General features: G+C 48.0%; 1 protein-coding gene across 5 annotated transcripts in view; it reads right to left on the bottom strand.

Annotated features, from left to right (window-relative positions):
- The window catches only part of LOC142892214 (voltage-gated potassium channel KCNC1-like), a 59,498-nt gene that overhangs the window by 28,386 nt on the left and 16,968 nt on the right, over window positions 1-14,144 (bottom strand). For all 5 annotated transcript variants that reach the window (XR_012927391.1, XR_012927392.1, XM_076032206.1 and 2 more), the window contains exons 2-3: window positions 4,320-4,451; window positions 2,516-3,377 (exon numbers count right to left, since the gene is read on the bottom strand). Coding sequence is in view for 3 of the 5 variants with exons in the window: in XM_076032206.1 (XP_075888321.1) it covers window positions 2,516-3,377; window positions 4,320-4,451 (994 nt within the window). In the remaining 2 variants the exon portion in view is untranslated. The remainder of the gene's footprint in view (window positions 1-2,515; window positions 3,378-4,319; window positions 4,452-14,144) is intronic.

Below are 14,144 nucleotides of genomic sequence, written 5' to 3'. Positions count from 1 at the left end.
AAACCCAAAACAAACAAACACCCACGACTGCACTCTTCCCCCGTCGCCTTTCATGAATATAGCAACCAGCGCTAGTGGTCTTTTTATGTTGTTGTGGTGTAAGAAATGCTAAAATGAAGCGGCATTTTCGCACAACTCAGAATCAGAGATGAGACGTGCGTGAGAAATAAAGCAAATAATGCCAAAAAGGAAAAATGGACGGACGCAAAACGTTCAGATCAAAGCTCTTCGGTGAATTTTTGCGATAGAAAGGCTGAAAAAAGCTCGAATGTAAATTCCGCACTGGGCGAGAGGACTTTGAAAAGACTTGCAAACCTTAATATGTATGAGGGACGAGTCAGAATGCTGTCGCGTCCTCTGGGAAGATGGAGCAACGGAAAGACGCGCAGACATTGCCGCATGCTGTCTTTAAGATGAATATTTTCCAAATTTGTGTCGTTTGTCAAATGACCCTCGGCGCTGACAGACGCAGAGAAGGAGCTCGGTCAGCTGCCGTCGCCGACGTTGTTCTTTAACGCAGCCGTTCCGGGTGATTGATGTGTTTTGTACCGTGTGCGAAAAATACTCCTGCGCGGCCAGCATTTGTGATTATGTATGCAAAAATTGCCGGGTACTTAAATGCCTTTAAACTCGCTACACTAATGTAGTTTGCGACTGGCTTTCTGTCCAGGTGAGCACTCCTGCTAACATAGCTATAGCGTTCTAACAAACACCACAGTGATGTTTTGGGGCTTTTACGATGATGATGAAAAAAAAAAAAAGCAGGCGTGGGAGGGGCGGCGGCTTAAAGCGCAGAGCCAGACGGGGGGGGGAGGACAACGGTTGACGGTGTGAGTTTGTGCGAGCTTGCACATGCGTGCGCTTGATTGCATATCATTGTGCCGTCGGCGAGTCCGGCGGGAAGCCGATCTCAAATGAGCTCACGGCCACCGCACTAACCCCGACCTGAACCATGATATGTCCAACCCCAAACCCGACCTCAAAACATCCCTCACTTCCAGGAAACAATTTTTTTTTTGCCGCCCTTGCAAGCACGGACGCTCTCCAATCAAATCCGCGCGTGACGGACGTGTCCATTTAAGGCGCCTAAGCAGAGACGGGGAGGTCCGGGATTAATAATTTGACAGGCGGAAAATACTATTCATCTGCATGGGGCCCAATTTCGGATTATGTGAACGTGTCCGTCTTGGCTGCAACGGCGTCTGGCGGCGAGCGGGCCGGGACAAATCTGTCGAGAGAGTCCTTTTTTTGTACGTTCTCATCTCATCGTAAATTAAAATCTATTTTGGTGTACTCTGCTCTTGGAAGAACGAGGACATCAGCAAGTTATTTACAGCTTCAAAACCTGTTAGACACACACACACACACACACACACACACACACCTCCCATCATTTTGGTGCCTGAAATGTGATCTCTGGTTATTCGTTTGATGAGAATGCAAGAGACAGTTTTTCTATAACGACAATGATGAGGCCCCCTTTCCAGTTGACAAATATCTGGCATAGCCACCCAACATATACACATATACAAGTGTCACATGACCACCACTCCTCAACTGCTACCAGTTTCTTATCCAAGGCAAAAGAATGTTTAAAAATGCCTTCCTCATTATTTTAAAAGGATTTCTAACCTGTATTTGTTTATTACAGATGCTATTTGTCACTGCGTTTGCGCAGCCCCATTTTCTAATATGTGTTCTAACAATGGTGTATCTCTGCCAGTCTGCCAGTGAACTCTGCTTAAATGGGAAAAGTCAATCCTTTACAGTGTTTGGTTGCTCCACTTTTCAGAAAAGTTTGGGTTTTGGAACTCAGCCCTTTGTGGCAACACAAAATGCTTCAATACGGCACTGATACCTCTCCAAGGTCAGTGACACCAGGATCGGAGTCCCATCGTTGCCTCGCTTTTGTTCACTTTTCTAAATGTGGTAGGCCTGAAAGAGCAGCAGTATTTAGCAGAATGCAAACACTGAGCATGTTTTTGTGGGAGACCATGAGCGGACGGCACAAATATGCTGTTTTCCGGAGCTCTAAAAAGCCACTCTGATTAGTAATTGTGCATGGATGAAAAATGGAGAAATGTGGAAATTGGACTTTCAAGACGACGTGTTTAGTGTCAAGTACAGATTAAGGACACTGACACAATTCAATTTATATTCAAGGCAACAGTTAAATTAAATATTAATGAATTAGTTAAATATTTATGTGGATACTGATCAATGCACAATAATCGGTCAAATAACAACACTGACTACCCTCCCCCTTCAAAACCAGCCTCAAAACTCAGTTATTCAAATTCCAGTGGTTCCCATCCTCCTTACATCTTATGTCCTTTTTGCTTTTAGTGTTGATCTGATTTGCTAATTTGATTACTATTATCATTATTTAGAATAACAGCCCACTGAGTTATCAGCTGGCGAAAGATGAGCTAGCTAGACTGACAGAAGTGGTCTGTGGTGCGCCAGAGGTGTTTGTGGTGTCCCTCAAGGCAGTTCAAAAAGTTCAATCACCCACCTGCCCTGTTGATCTCAATGATCTCCTCCTGCGCCAGGGGGCAGTCTCCGGTACCCATCATACTGCCCGATCCCACCATGCCTGGCCCGAGCACGTTGCCCATCAGCCTGTGCGGTGAGGCGGTCGCCATCGCCAAGGCATCCGGCTTGCAATAGTTGGGGCTGCCCGGCTGCGGCGCTCTGGGGATGTGCTTGTTCCTCTTCTTGGGGAGCTTCTGCTTGGCCATAGCCAGGGAGTAGTACATGCCAAAGTTGTTGACAATGACGGGCACGGGCATGGCGATAGTCAGCACACCAGCCAAGGCGCACAGAGCGCCCACCAGCATTCCAGACCAAGTCTCGGGGTACATGTCGCCGTAGCCCAGGGTGGTCATGGTGACCACAGCCCACCAGAAGCCGATGGGGATGTTTTTGAAGTTGGTGTGGGCGGCGGCGGTAGGGTCGTCCGGATCGGCGCCGATGCGCTCGGCGTAGTAGATCATCGTAGCAAATATGAGGACGCCCAGCGCCAGGAAAATGATGAGCAGCAGGAACTCGTTGGTGCTCGCCCGCAGGGTGTGGCCCAAGACTCGCAGGCCGACGAAGTGGCGGGTGAGCTTGAAGATACGGAGGATTCGGACGAAGCGCACCACGCGGAGGAAGCTGAGCACGTCTTTGGCTGTTTTGGAGGAGAGGCCACTCAGCGCCACCTCCAGGTAAAAGGGCACGATGGCCACGAAGTCTATGATGTTGAGGGCGCTGCGGAAGAACTCGTTCTTGTCGGGGCAGAAGATGACCCGCAGCATCACCTCAATGGTGAACCAAATGACGCAGACGCCCTCCACGTACGTCAGCCAGCCGTCGGTGACCACCTCGTACACTATCTGCAGGGCGGGGACAAAGACATGAGGCAAGGGTTGGTTTCTGTCTCGATAAAAAAACTTAGCGGTGGGATATGATTAAAAAAAATAATTCATTAGAAGTAATTATAGCCTTTGTAATGAATTAATCGTGATTAATCGTATTTGAATCGCATATGGATTATTCAGTTGTTGACGTTGCATATTTGTAGTTGGTACATTGACATTATTGTTAGCACTGGTGCTTGTACTAGCTACGTGTTTCACATTTAGGTGGTACTGTAGGCTTAAATAAATGTGGTGGAATGCAAATTCTTGTGGCAACCTTCCCATCTACTGAGCTAAGAGGGGCGGTGTTATCGTCGTCATCCATCACGTTTGTTGTTGGCAAAGGTAAGTTGCTAGCCCAACTAATACTCTGCCTTCTGCTTGTCACTCAGTGCGTTGCCATAATCTGTACGCCAGAAACTTGTGCGCCGAGAAACGTTCCGTGTTGTCTAGGGTATCAAAAAAGTGCAATAAAATGTAAACAAAAATGTTTTAAACGCCTTTTAATTAAGTATCAAATTCACGCGATAAAGTCCCGGGCCTGAATAGATCTGGGCAAACCTAAAGCAGCTAAAATATATGGAGCTACTGTAACTCAGATGGAAAATCAAACGGCTTTGAACAAAAGAGGTTGCGGCGCCAACACTAAACGTTTCAGCCAGGGGCAAGAATGCGCCATCAGTGGAGACTATCGCTGAAGTTAGCGGTCTCACAAAGTGTTTGTGCTAAAGTAATTTTAAACAGCTCTGGATAAACACACTATTTATAGTCCAAGCTCCTTTTTTTTTATGGACTGCAGGGTTCTTGGGTTTGGTCTTTGCCCTGATTCACAGGGGATGAATGACTCGGGCGCTTATACGGACAACTAAACGGGTCGTTTAGGTAAAAAAAAAGAAATTCGCAAAAATTCTGATGTACCTCCTCATGCGTCACGTTCCCAACGGTGACGTTCTCCGTTTTGTTGTAGATAGTGTTGAAGGCTTCATGGGTCTCCAGGCAGAACGTGGAGATGGACAGGAGGATGAAGAAGAGCGAGCCGAAGGCCACATACTGCAATGAGACACAGGCAGAGAGGCAGAGACAAGTTACAACTCGCGCCACATCGTCTAGATTTCACTCAAAAGTCACAGAGGGACGCCGCCGCACGCCGACACAATTTTTCACGGAGGTGTTTATGTGGAAGCAGCCAAAGAGGGAGGGAGGGAGAGGTAGGAGGGCGGGGGGGGGCAATGCAGTATGCGAGAAGCGCCGACTGCGGCGGGGAGCTGCAGATGGGGGGCGCCGTTTGCACGTCGGAAGGAAGGAGTGCAGGCTGATCGCCCGGTGCAAATGTCCTGACTGCTGCAATCCCATTGATAAGAGCGCAGCAGTCACAGCGGCAGAGAGGGAGCGAGGGAGGGATGATAGATGAAGAGTGTAAAAGTAATGAGGTACACGGGCTCTGTGTGTGTGTGTGTGTGTGTGTGTGTGTGTGTGCATATGCGCGCGTGTGTGTTTAGGGAAAGAAAGGGAGGAAAATAGAGCGTGTGGAGAATTTAAGATGAGCCGCGGGTGGGGTGGGGGTGGGGGGCTAGGGGGGGGGATAATGACATGCATACATTTCCGTTAGCACCGTCATGAAAATACGCATCAGGCTGATCAGAGAGGATTTACACACACGCGTCGGATGCATCACATGTCCTGCTTTAGCTGCACAGCCGCTTGTTTTTTTTCTTCCAGCAGTGCAACACCGATGGCTGGATACGCAAGGGCCTGCGCGGTCGACGGGCAAATGTCGTGTCACATAAAATGTGGTCTAACATCATCACCATGGTTTTTCCTTTTATGGTAAAATAATCAACAAAAAAAAAAATCCATCAAAAATCACATCAGATAGCTTTTTTTTTCCTGATTAGCCATTACAGAAATGTAATGGTCCCGAAAAGTTAAAACTGACGGCTGTCTTTTTCCTCTTATCGAAATGAATTTACTGCCCAGCTGCAGTATTTTACCAGGCACTTCATGAGCAATGCGCACTCGTGAGAAACGTTTTCCCTTTCCTCCTTTGATTCCTAAATTAGTTTCCCCGTTTTTAAAATCGCTTGTTTTGTTTTTCCTCTTAATTAATAGTGCAAAATATTCCCCATTCCACTTTCATCTGCAAGACTGAACCCTTGTGGTCTCTGCAGCGCCGTTGCTCTTTGATAGAAGGAACTTGAGTTGCATACAAACCCTTTTGCACCAGGACTTTCAGCCATTTTCAGCCTTTGGTCCACATCAGAAGCCGCGGACCTCTGCGACATGCTTGTTCCACTTAAAAAACCAGCAACACCAGTTCAGCTCGGATGTATGTACATATATTTGTACTTGTCTCATTTACGAGGAGCACGGCGTGAGTGTGTGTGTGTGTGTGTGTGTGTGTGTGTGTGTATTAGGTCAGTGATGAAGACAGACAGATGAAGTCTTGCTGTAATCCTGCGGGATCGCGTCGAGTCCCTCAGCTTATTATCATGGTCTAATTTAAACACTACTATCTAGAGCTGCCCTGGATACACACGAGCGCGCGCGCGCACGCGCACACACACACACACACACACGCACTCACGCAGGAAGAGTTGCAGAGCCCGCTTTCTGTGACGTGCAACTCAGGCAGCCATTTTAGCGGGCGTCGGTAGCGTTAGCGCCGACTTGCCTTTTTGCCGCTCGTTGTTGTTTATTGACGCAATGTCGGGAGGGGACAGACGGCGGGATTCACAGACATTAATGTAATTGCATGTCCGGCTGACAAGGAAGTAAGAAAAGGAGGCCCATTCCACTTTTGACCGCTGTTTGTCATTTTTTATCGGCAGTGACGTAGGGCCAATGTTGCACTAGCATAAATCGGACTGGTTTGCTTGAGTCGGACAGACGGATAGTTTAAGGTTCTTTATTTTTTGTTGTTGTTGTTGTTGTTTTTTTGTTTTTTGTCTTTTTTTTGGGGGGGCGGGTTTTTTTTTTTAACACATCTCCCCGAGGAATGCACAAAAGAACAACGCAATTCACTTTGTATCCTGATATATTGCAGAACATTTTACCATTTCGGATGTGAGCCTTTTAAGGTGGGAAACTCCTTCCACGAGCATAATTCCGCCTCAGTGTCCCTGGCTGCCTCACTTTGCCAGACACTTTGGCAGGTAACCAGCCGCGATTTGGCAGCAAGGTTGGCTGGTAAAACGGCTAAATCGTCTCATTGGTTGATAAAACATATTTGACAACCTCTAGCTGTGTTGCCTGCCACGACAATCAAGCCCCCAGCCCCTCTTTTAAGGCGGCATGAATACGGAATATGAATGGGCATATATAGCCTATGAATGAATAATATATAGAACGAATGAATGACTATGAACAAACTAATTCATCTTGGTTACTATCTAGATTTTTTACCCGTAATGTGTCGTGACAAATGTTCCGACTAGCTCAGTCTTCTCAGCATGCACAGTGAGGTTTCTGTGCTTCTGTCGCTACAGTTAGTTAAATATAAGAGTTTGAATAGATCAGGCACACTGTTCAAAAATATAACCCTTTTTTTTTTCTGATTTTAAGGAAGCTCCACTTTTTATGGTACGAGATGTCGCAAGAAGGTACAAAGAAAATCAAGTTCTCAAAATCATCCACACATGCGTGGACATGAAGACAAAACACAGACGATTGAAGGGAGACTCGCTTCGTTTCACTGACTCGACCTCTCGCCACACAGAAGAAGAACAAAAGCAATTTCACCTGCACTGGGCTCCACTATTGTCACATGTATTTAAGTGTTGATAATCCCAAAATGTAAATAAAAACATAGCTACGGAAGATCGGGCAGAAGGCTGATCGATTTGTGCTAATCGGCATTCCTCAGCATTTGCATGTCGTAAAAAAATCAAAGTGGTTTGTGTGTTTGTCAGCTCTTCTGACCTCCAGTGGGAAGAAGTCATGAGATGCCGATTTATCACTAAACTTTTTGCTGACATGTAACTACCGCGCTATTAGCACCAGTGTGCTAATTAGAGCAAACAGTGGAGGAAAAAAAAGAAAGATCTGACAACAACACTAGAAGCAGCAGCAGCCTGTTTAAAAGCACATAAGTGGTCGCGTGCAACTTTGCTTGTGTGAGCACATCGGAAGCTGAAACATTAAAACATCTTCCGGTGACTAAGAAAATACTCATTACTTAAGTACTTGTCTAATGGTGTCAATACTGAGAGAGACAGAGAGGAGAAGAGATGGATGGTGGTGGTGGGGGGCGGCGGAGATGAAGAGCGAAGAGAAAGTGCACGGTGCAGCGAGAGGGGGAAGTGCCGCCGAGGAGGAGGAGGAGGAGGAGGAGAAGAAGGGCGAGATCAGGGAAATGAAAAAAAGATAAAACAGTTGCAAATAAGGGGGATGACGAGGAGGAGGTGGTGGTGGTGGAGGGGGAGGTTCTCAGCTTGGGACAGAGGATAACAAGCTTCTAATTAGAGTCATTTACCCTGGCCGGGCTGGAGATCTGTGCCCAAACTCATCTCGCTGATCCCACCCTGACCTACATGTCTGCGGAGGAAGCGAGAGAGGGAGCGAGCGGAGGCGGGAAAAAGGCTATTGTACTGTGATATGGATATATTCCGGGCCAGGGCAGCGATGGAGACGACGGGAGGAGACCACTTTTCTGAAAGTCGCGCTTGTGTGATTTTGATATTTTTTCTCTGTCAAACATTATTTTGTAGGTGACAAAAAAAAACTTTTTTTGGACAATGAATCTTCAGAGACTGAAGTGCTGCCGTGGGAAAAAAAAATGTTTCCTGATCCTTTGGGGGGCCACAGCCAATCAGCTGCCTCCATTTTCAACCTATTACACACCTTCACGTCCTCTTTCAACACATCCACAAATTTCTGCCCTCCTTCCAGGCCCTCCTGCCTCGGCATCCTTCCACCCCATAATATTCACCGTCCCTCCAACAACAACAACAACAAGGACCAGCTCAACATTTATCACGTCCGCCACCTCCAACTCCTGCCTCCTCTCATTTCCTTTCCTCTTCTCGTCAAACAAATTCAAACCGCCCTCGACCTTCCTTTGTTGCTCGCGCTAATTTACCTGCCGCTGTGAAAGATGTTTCGCTTCAGGTTGCCCAAGCGCAAATTCCTGCCACTTTCTCGTCCGTGCGGTGGATGTTCGAACACGGACGGCTCCGTTTGTTTGGTTTTCGTGCAAAAAGGAAAAAAAAAATAAAGTGTGCGAAGGACGTGTCACAACAGCGAGGTTGCGAGGCAACAGGGAGAGAATGCAGGAAGTCGCCACAGTTTGGAACAGGGGACATAAATTCTGCATCTGGTAAAAAAAAAAAAAATCGATAAAATATCAATAGTCTTTGCAGCAGTATCGTTAAATCTTTATGTTCATTTTTAGACTGCAGTAGAAAAAAAAAATCAACTTTCTAAATCTAAAATATGCCATATTTATAATCGTAATTCTATCAGTTTCCTCCTTAACTTTGTTTTTATCATGCTGGGTCGTTGCAGCAGGTGAAGCAGGGTACCTGGCAACCGAGAATTCGATACTAATACGTAGTTTAATATATACCTTGATCTCATCACATGACTGCAGTTTATAGCTGGGACTGGTTGTAACATCGCTGAACTTTGAGATTACTTTTCTTTAAACGAAGACTTAATTCAGGCTGCGGACTTCAGGAATAACCGAAACCACTTTTAACTATAAACACCGCTCCGTGACCCACGAGATAACAGCTGTCGCCCTTTTCAAAGCCTCAACCAGGTCTTTATGTGGCAAACCATCGGCGGTCAAATGGTGTCCTCTTGCAGAGACTGCAGGTCGCCGCCTTGGAAAGAAAACACCTGCGCTGCAGCCAAATGACGGTACACAACACAATTACATCACCTCCCGTCCTACTGTAGCAGTGACGCAGCAAGCGGGGTGCCCTCTCTAATGCTGCAGAGCGGGCGCACACACACACACACACACACATACACTCACACACACACACACACACACACACACACACACACACACACGTACGTACATCCCTTGTAAAGGAGAACACTACAAATAGCAGCTGTTTGCTCCCCAGGCAACGGAAACAGCGGTATGTTGGCCAAGATCCCTCATAACACACACACATTCGCACACACGCACACACACACACACACACACACACACACACACACAGCATGGATTTTGGCCTCGCCGCAGCTATGCGTGTGTCATGGTCTGAACGCCAGTGATCAAGGTAATATGCATAAATGCAGCAGTGGTTTAGGTCACATTCTCTCACACACACACACACACACACACATGCACACGACGAACACAACAGGTGACACCAGGATGAAACGCTGTATCGTGCTGTCTGGTTGCGTTTCCAGATCACCTGACTTCCACCCTCGGCCTCCAGGGGGCGCTGCTGCAGCCTTTGTCATGATGCGATGATTTTCTGCGTAAATTCACTCCAAATTTGACAGAAACTCCGTGAACACTTTCATCTTGATCGGTAACAAAAACAAACAAACAATTAGGCGTAACGGCGAAGAGCGCAGAACAAGTGATGAATAATTAACGCGCGGTAGAAAAAAAAAAAATGTTGCTGACGAAGCCGACTGACTTTGACCCCAGCTTGCGTTGCTCTCCACATTGATTTTTTTTTTTTTTTTTTGGAATAATTTCTAGCCCAGTATAAGTCGACCAGGTGTGAAAGCGCATAAGAGACGACATCAGGACGAGGGCCGATCGCTCTACGGCTTCAGCGTTTAACGTTCGCTCGTTCATCCCTCACCTTTTTCCATCTTCTGTCCCTTTCCTGCGAACCCCCGGCCGCAAATAATAATAATACTACTAATAAAAAAAAAAACCTGCCGAGGCACTCCGCTGGTAATTGCCGTCCGGCCTTCGCCAGACGTCTGCGTAAGCAAAGCCTGGCCGCACTGAATCAGCAAGGGGTGGGGGGGGGGATTGCAGGAGGTAGCGGAGGGGCACCGGATCGATGGGCGCCCCGTTTTTTTTTTTTGGATGGCAACCAAATGAGCCTCGATGTCTTTTCATTATAAATCAATAGGATAAAATCCCTTCAATCACAGCGCCGCGTTCGCCCGAGTCGTAAATACCACCGGCGGGGCACGCCACGCTTCCAGAGTTCCGGATCCTCCCCCGACCCCCCCCTTTGTGCCGCGGCTCGGGCCAGAGACAGTGACAGCGCGGGAGGAGTTCCTTCGGCGGTGGAAAGCCGCGTCCGTTGACTGGGTTTTTGTCGGCTCATCGAGGACGTGAGAGGCCGGGTGGAGGCGGAGAAGACCGCATCCGTCCATACTGTGGAGTGGCTGCAGCGCTGAAACAGCCTCGAGCAACGCCGCAAAACCTGCTGCAGTGCTAGCACGTGTACGTGCGTGCGAGTGTGTGTGTGAGGGGGGGGGGCTTGGTAACGCTGGGATGGATTTACAAGCCAAAAAGAGCTGTGATAGAGAAGGAGTGTGCCGCCGCTTTTGTATGGCGGGGAAAAGGGACGTCTTGAGGACAGGAAGCAAAATGCGGCTAAGTGGTGCTCTTCCAAAAAAAAAAAAAAAAGCTCCAAGAGAAAAGAAAGCTGGAAACTTACAAAAACAAAAACTTAAAAAAAAATTTCATCCGCTATGTGACTGGCTGTCCTCACCACCCCTCCCCCACCTCGTCCTGCTCCGCTGTGACGCTGCTGCAGGCCCAAAGATTGCTGCAGTGCCCCTACAGACGCTAAAGTTGAAAGGACCGAGCGCTGCCAAATAGTGCCCCCAGGCTGCCAAGCCTTATGGAGAGAGAGGGAGAGAGAAGCAGGCGCTGCCAGAAAGCGAAGGCATACCTGAGGGCCCAACTGGCCAGTAGGGGGCTGCAGTCGACGGCTGACAGGGATTGACGCAAACCGGTCGAGCGCCGCGCGATGGAGAAAGCAGGTTGGACTCTGGTTCCGGGGGGGGGGGCGATGTTTCTCAAGGCCACGAACGTTTAGCAAAGCCTGCAGTCGACCGTTGCTTCAGCACAAAAAAATGCCAAAATAGCCGTGGATTGTCAAGAAATTTACACTGAGAATGGCGTCTGTGCCGGCGCTGCAACGTCCAAACCAGTCAGTCCCTCCTTGACATGTAGAGGGACAAAGAAAGTATCACTGGTAATTAACGGCGCAGTTTCACCGGAGTGTCCGATGACAAAATGAGGACCTGAAAACCGATCCTTGCTGCTTAAACGCCGAAGAAAACAAATGTTTTCTTTCTTTTTTCCGAGCAGGAAAAGGATGGAAGTCGTCCCCGACGCCGCCTTGAGCCTTGATGTAAGCGAGTGGCCGCAGTGTGGAGAGCCGCTGCGTCTCAAACACCACCACCAGCACCACCAGCAGGCCTCGGCGTGCATTATTTAGCGTTCCTGCGCGGCGGCGGCGGCGTGCACTCATACAAATCATCGCCGGTTTTCGGCAGACAGACAGAGCAGACGCAGCGGCCGCCGTCCGCTCGCATGATTGACGCCCTGAACCCCTCCCCCGGACATCCCCCCCCCCCCCGCTTCGCCTGCCCCGTATTGACGTTTCTACCAGCTGGTTAGATGAGGTCATCAGCCGAGAAGAGCAGCGCCGGCTAAGGTCACTTATTGATCCGGCGTTGCCTCGCGTGCGTGTTTATGTGCTACGGTATATTGGCGTGGGCGTTCTTGGCTCGTGAAAAAAAGAAAAAAAGAAAGAAAAAAAATGGATGCAGTCAAATTACAATGAAGGCAGATCTTTTGCGCCCCGGGGAAACAAAGGCGCGGCGACTGCGCGTGCGTTTGCTTGCGCGCGTTCCCGTCTCGACGTAATGACAAAGCGTTTGAAGATTGATCTTTTTCGCTGCAATGTGCCTGATTAAAAAAATCCCAGGTTTTCCCCACAATCCCTCACCAGGAAAAATGAACTCCCAATCTGCTTCCGTTTATCTGAAAGTGGTCCCCACGAGGACAGTTAGCTCATAGAAGGACGCCCCTCCACTCTCACTGGTAAAAAACAAAAAAATAAAAAAGTAATTTTTTTTTTTTGGCATTTACAAGCAGGCAAACGGAAAGATGGGAAATCCAACTCGAAGGGCTCCTCGCCATTGTTCACGTCTTTTTTCTTTTTTATGGAAACAGACGCACCTTACACTGTGTGCACTTCTTAGCTGTTCTTCTTGTTGTTGTTACTTAAATTATTTAGCTTTTAGACATAGCGTACTGAAGCAGCAATTCTAATTTTGTTGCAACTTGTGCAATGACAATAAATTGAATTGAATTGAATTGAATTGAATTGAATTGAATTCAAGCCATTTCTCCGCAAAGGCGGGCGATTGGAAGGTGGCGCTGCGGTCCGCCCTCGGCTGTAGCGCCGCGTGCGTTGAATATTTATTTTATTTTTTAACCTTTTCTAGTGCCTGGTTAACTTTAACGACCCCTTCAGTGGCATCAGGCTAGATCATTTCCCCCGACGGCTTTTCATTAAAGATGACCTTTGCTAACTGCGGGGAGGGTACCGCACAACACTAACACAATTACAACTCCCACCCACCCACGCCCCCCAGTGGCAATATAACACATTTGATGGACAAACTAGCTTTTTCTCACGTTTGCAAGCGGAGGAAGAATCGGAACGCCTGTGGCACTAAAATCAACTTATCACAATACAGTAGCAATTTAAGAACAAGTATAACTACTATAAGTACGATTTTATTGCTGCCGGTCACGTGAGGAGGTTTAGGACAAAAATCAGCAGGGAAAACAATCTAAAGATGCTAAAGAAGCTAAAGATGAACACAAGAACGTGCGAGTCAGCACGATAAACTGGATGCAAGCGAGGCAGTGAGCTTAGACTCGCACCAACACCCTCACTGGCCAATCGCTACAGTTTCTCTTGAACAAAAAAAGGCCAATCACATTGCAGAAACTCAATGCACTGAGGCAGGTACAGTAGACGTGCCGAGGACGACTCGCCGAGTGAGCATCAGAAAGGGGAAGAAAGTGAGCCGAAGTGACTTTTGCACGTGGCGAACGCGTTCTCTTTGGTGCAGGTCGGAGAGTTTTCGGCAAACTTTCAACATGGACACAGACGCACCCAGTAAGGGATGGTTGTGACGAGGAAAAGAAATTTGGTGTCAGAGATCCGATTTGAACGGACCTGGTTGGAGACAACAGAAAGGCACCAGGAATTCAAACAACCACCGGTTAAATCCAACGTACGCAGAATAGCATCTCTGAACGCACGACACCGCTAGCCTGTCAGCGGTGTCGATGCGTTGGAAGTCATGATGTAGCACAATAGCAAGAGCGCAATGCCGCTTCAATCCTCCTCTGTTAAAATAGATTTCAATTTTAAAGTTTTCATCAGAATATAATTGACTGGCGACAGGAAGCGTGTTTTCCATTCGCGTGAGAGAGCCAAACGCAGGAACGCGCGGAGGATAAAATAGAGATACTTTTCTTAAGAGGCCCTCCCGGTCCGCCCTACGGACGGCAAGAATGCCCAGTTGTCTGCCGCAGCGTCGGGTAAACAAAATAAATAAACAAAGGAATGAATGAAATAAAGCAAAGTGCCGCCAGCTCTGCGGAGGACGCAGGTAATTCACATGAGTGAGAGGAGAGGAAGCGAGTGGTCGCGGGGCTCTTTTTTGCTCACACATTTTCTGGTGCACTTTAGTTTTTCCGCGGCGGCGCACCGGAGCCGCCTCGCGTCCACCCATGTCAACAAAACAGCTCCGAGGCGCATTAACCGGCTGACTTCCTGC

Source organism: Nelusetta ayraudi, unplaced genomic scaffold (genome assembly GCF_046127955.1).
Source record: "Nelusetta ayraudi isolate G7.1 ecotype Tasmania unplaced genomic scaffold, CSIRO-AGI_Nayr_v1 ptg000034l, whole genome shotgun sequence".
NCBI lineage: Eukaryota > Metazoa > Chordata > Actinopteri > Tetraodontiformes > Monacanthidae > Nelusetta > Nelusetta ayraudi.
Note: the sequence above shows the minus strand (reverse complement) of the source record. Positions and strands in the feature narration are given on the sequence as shown.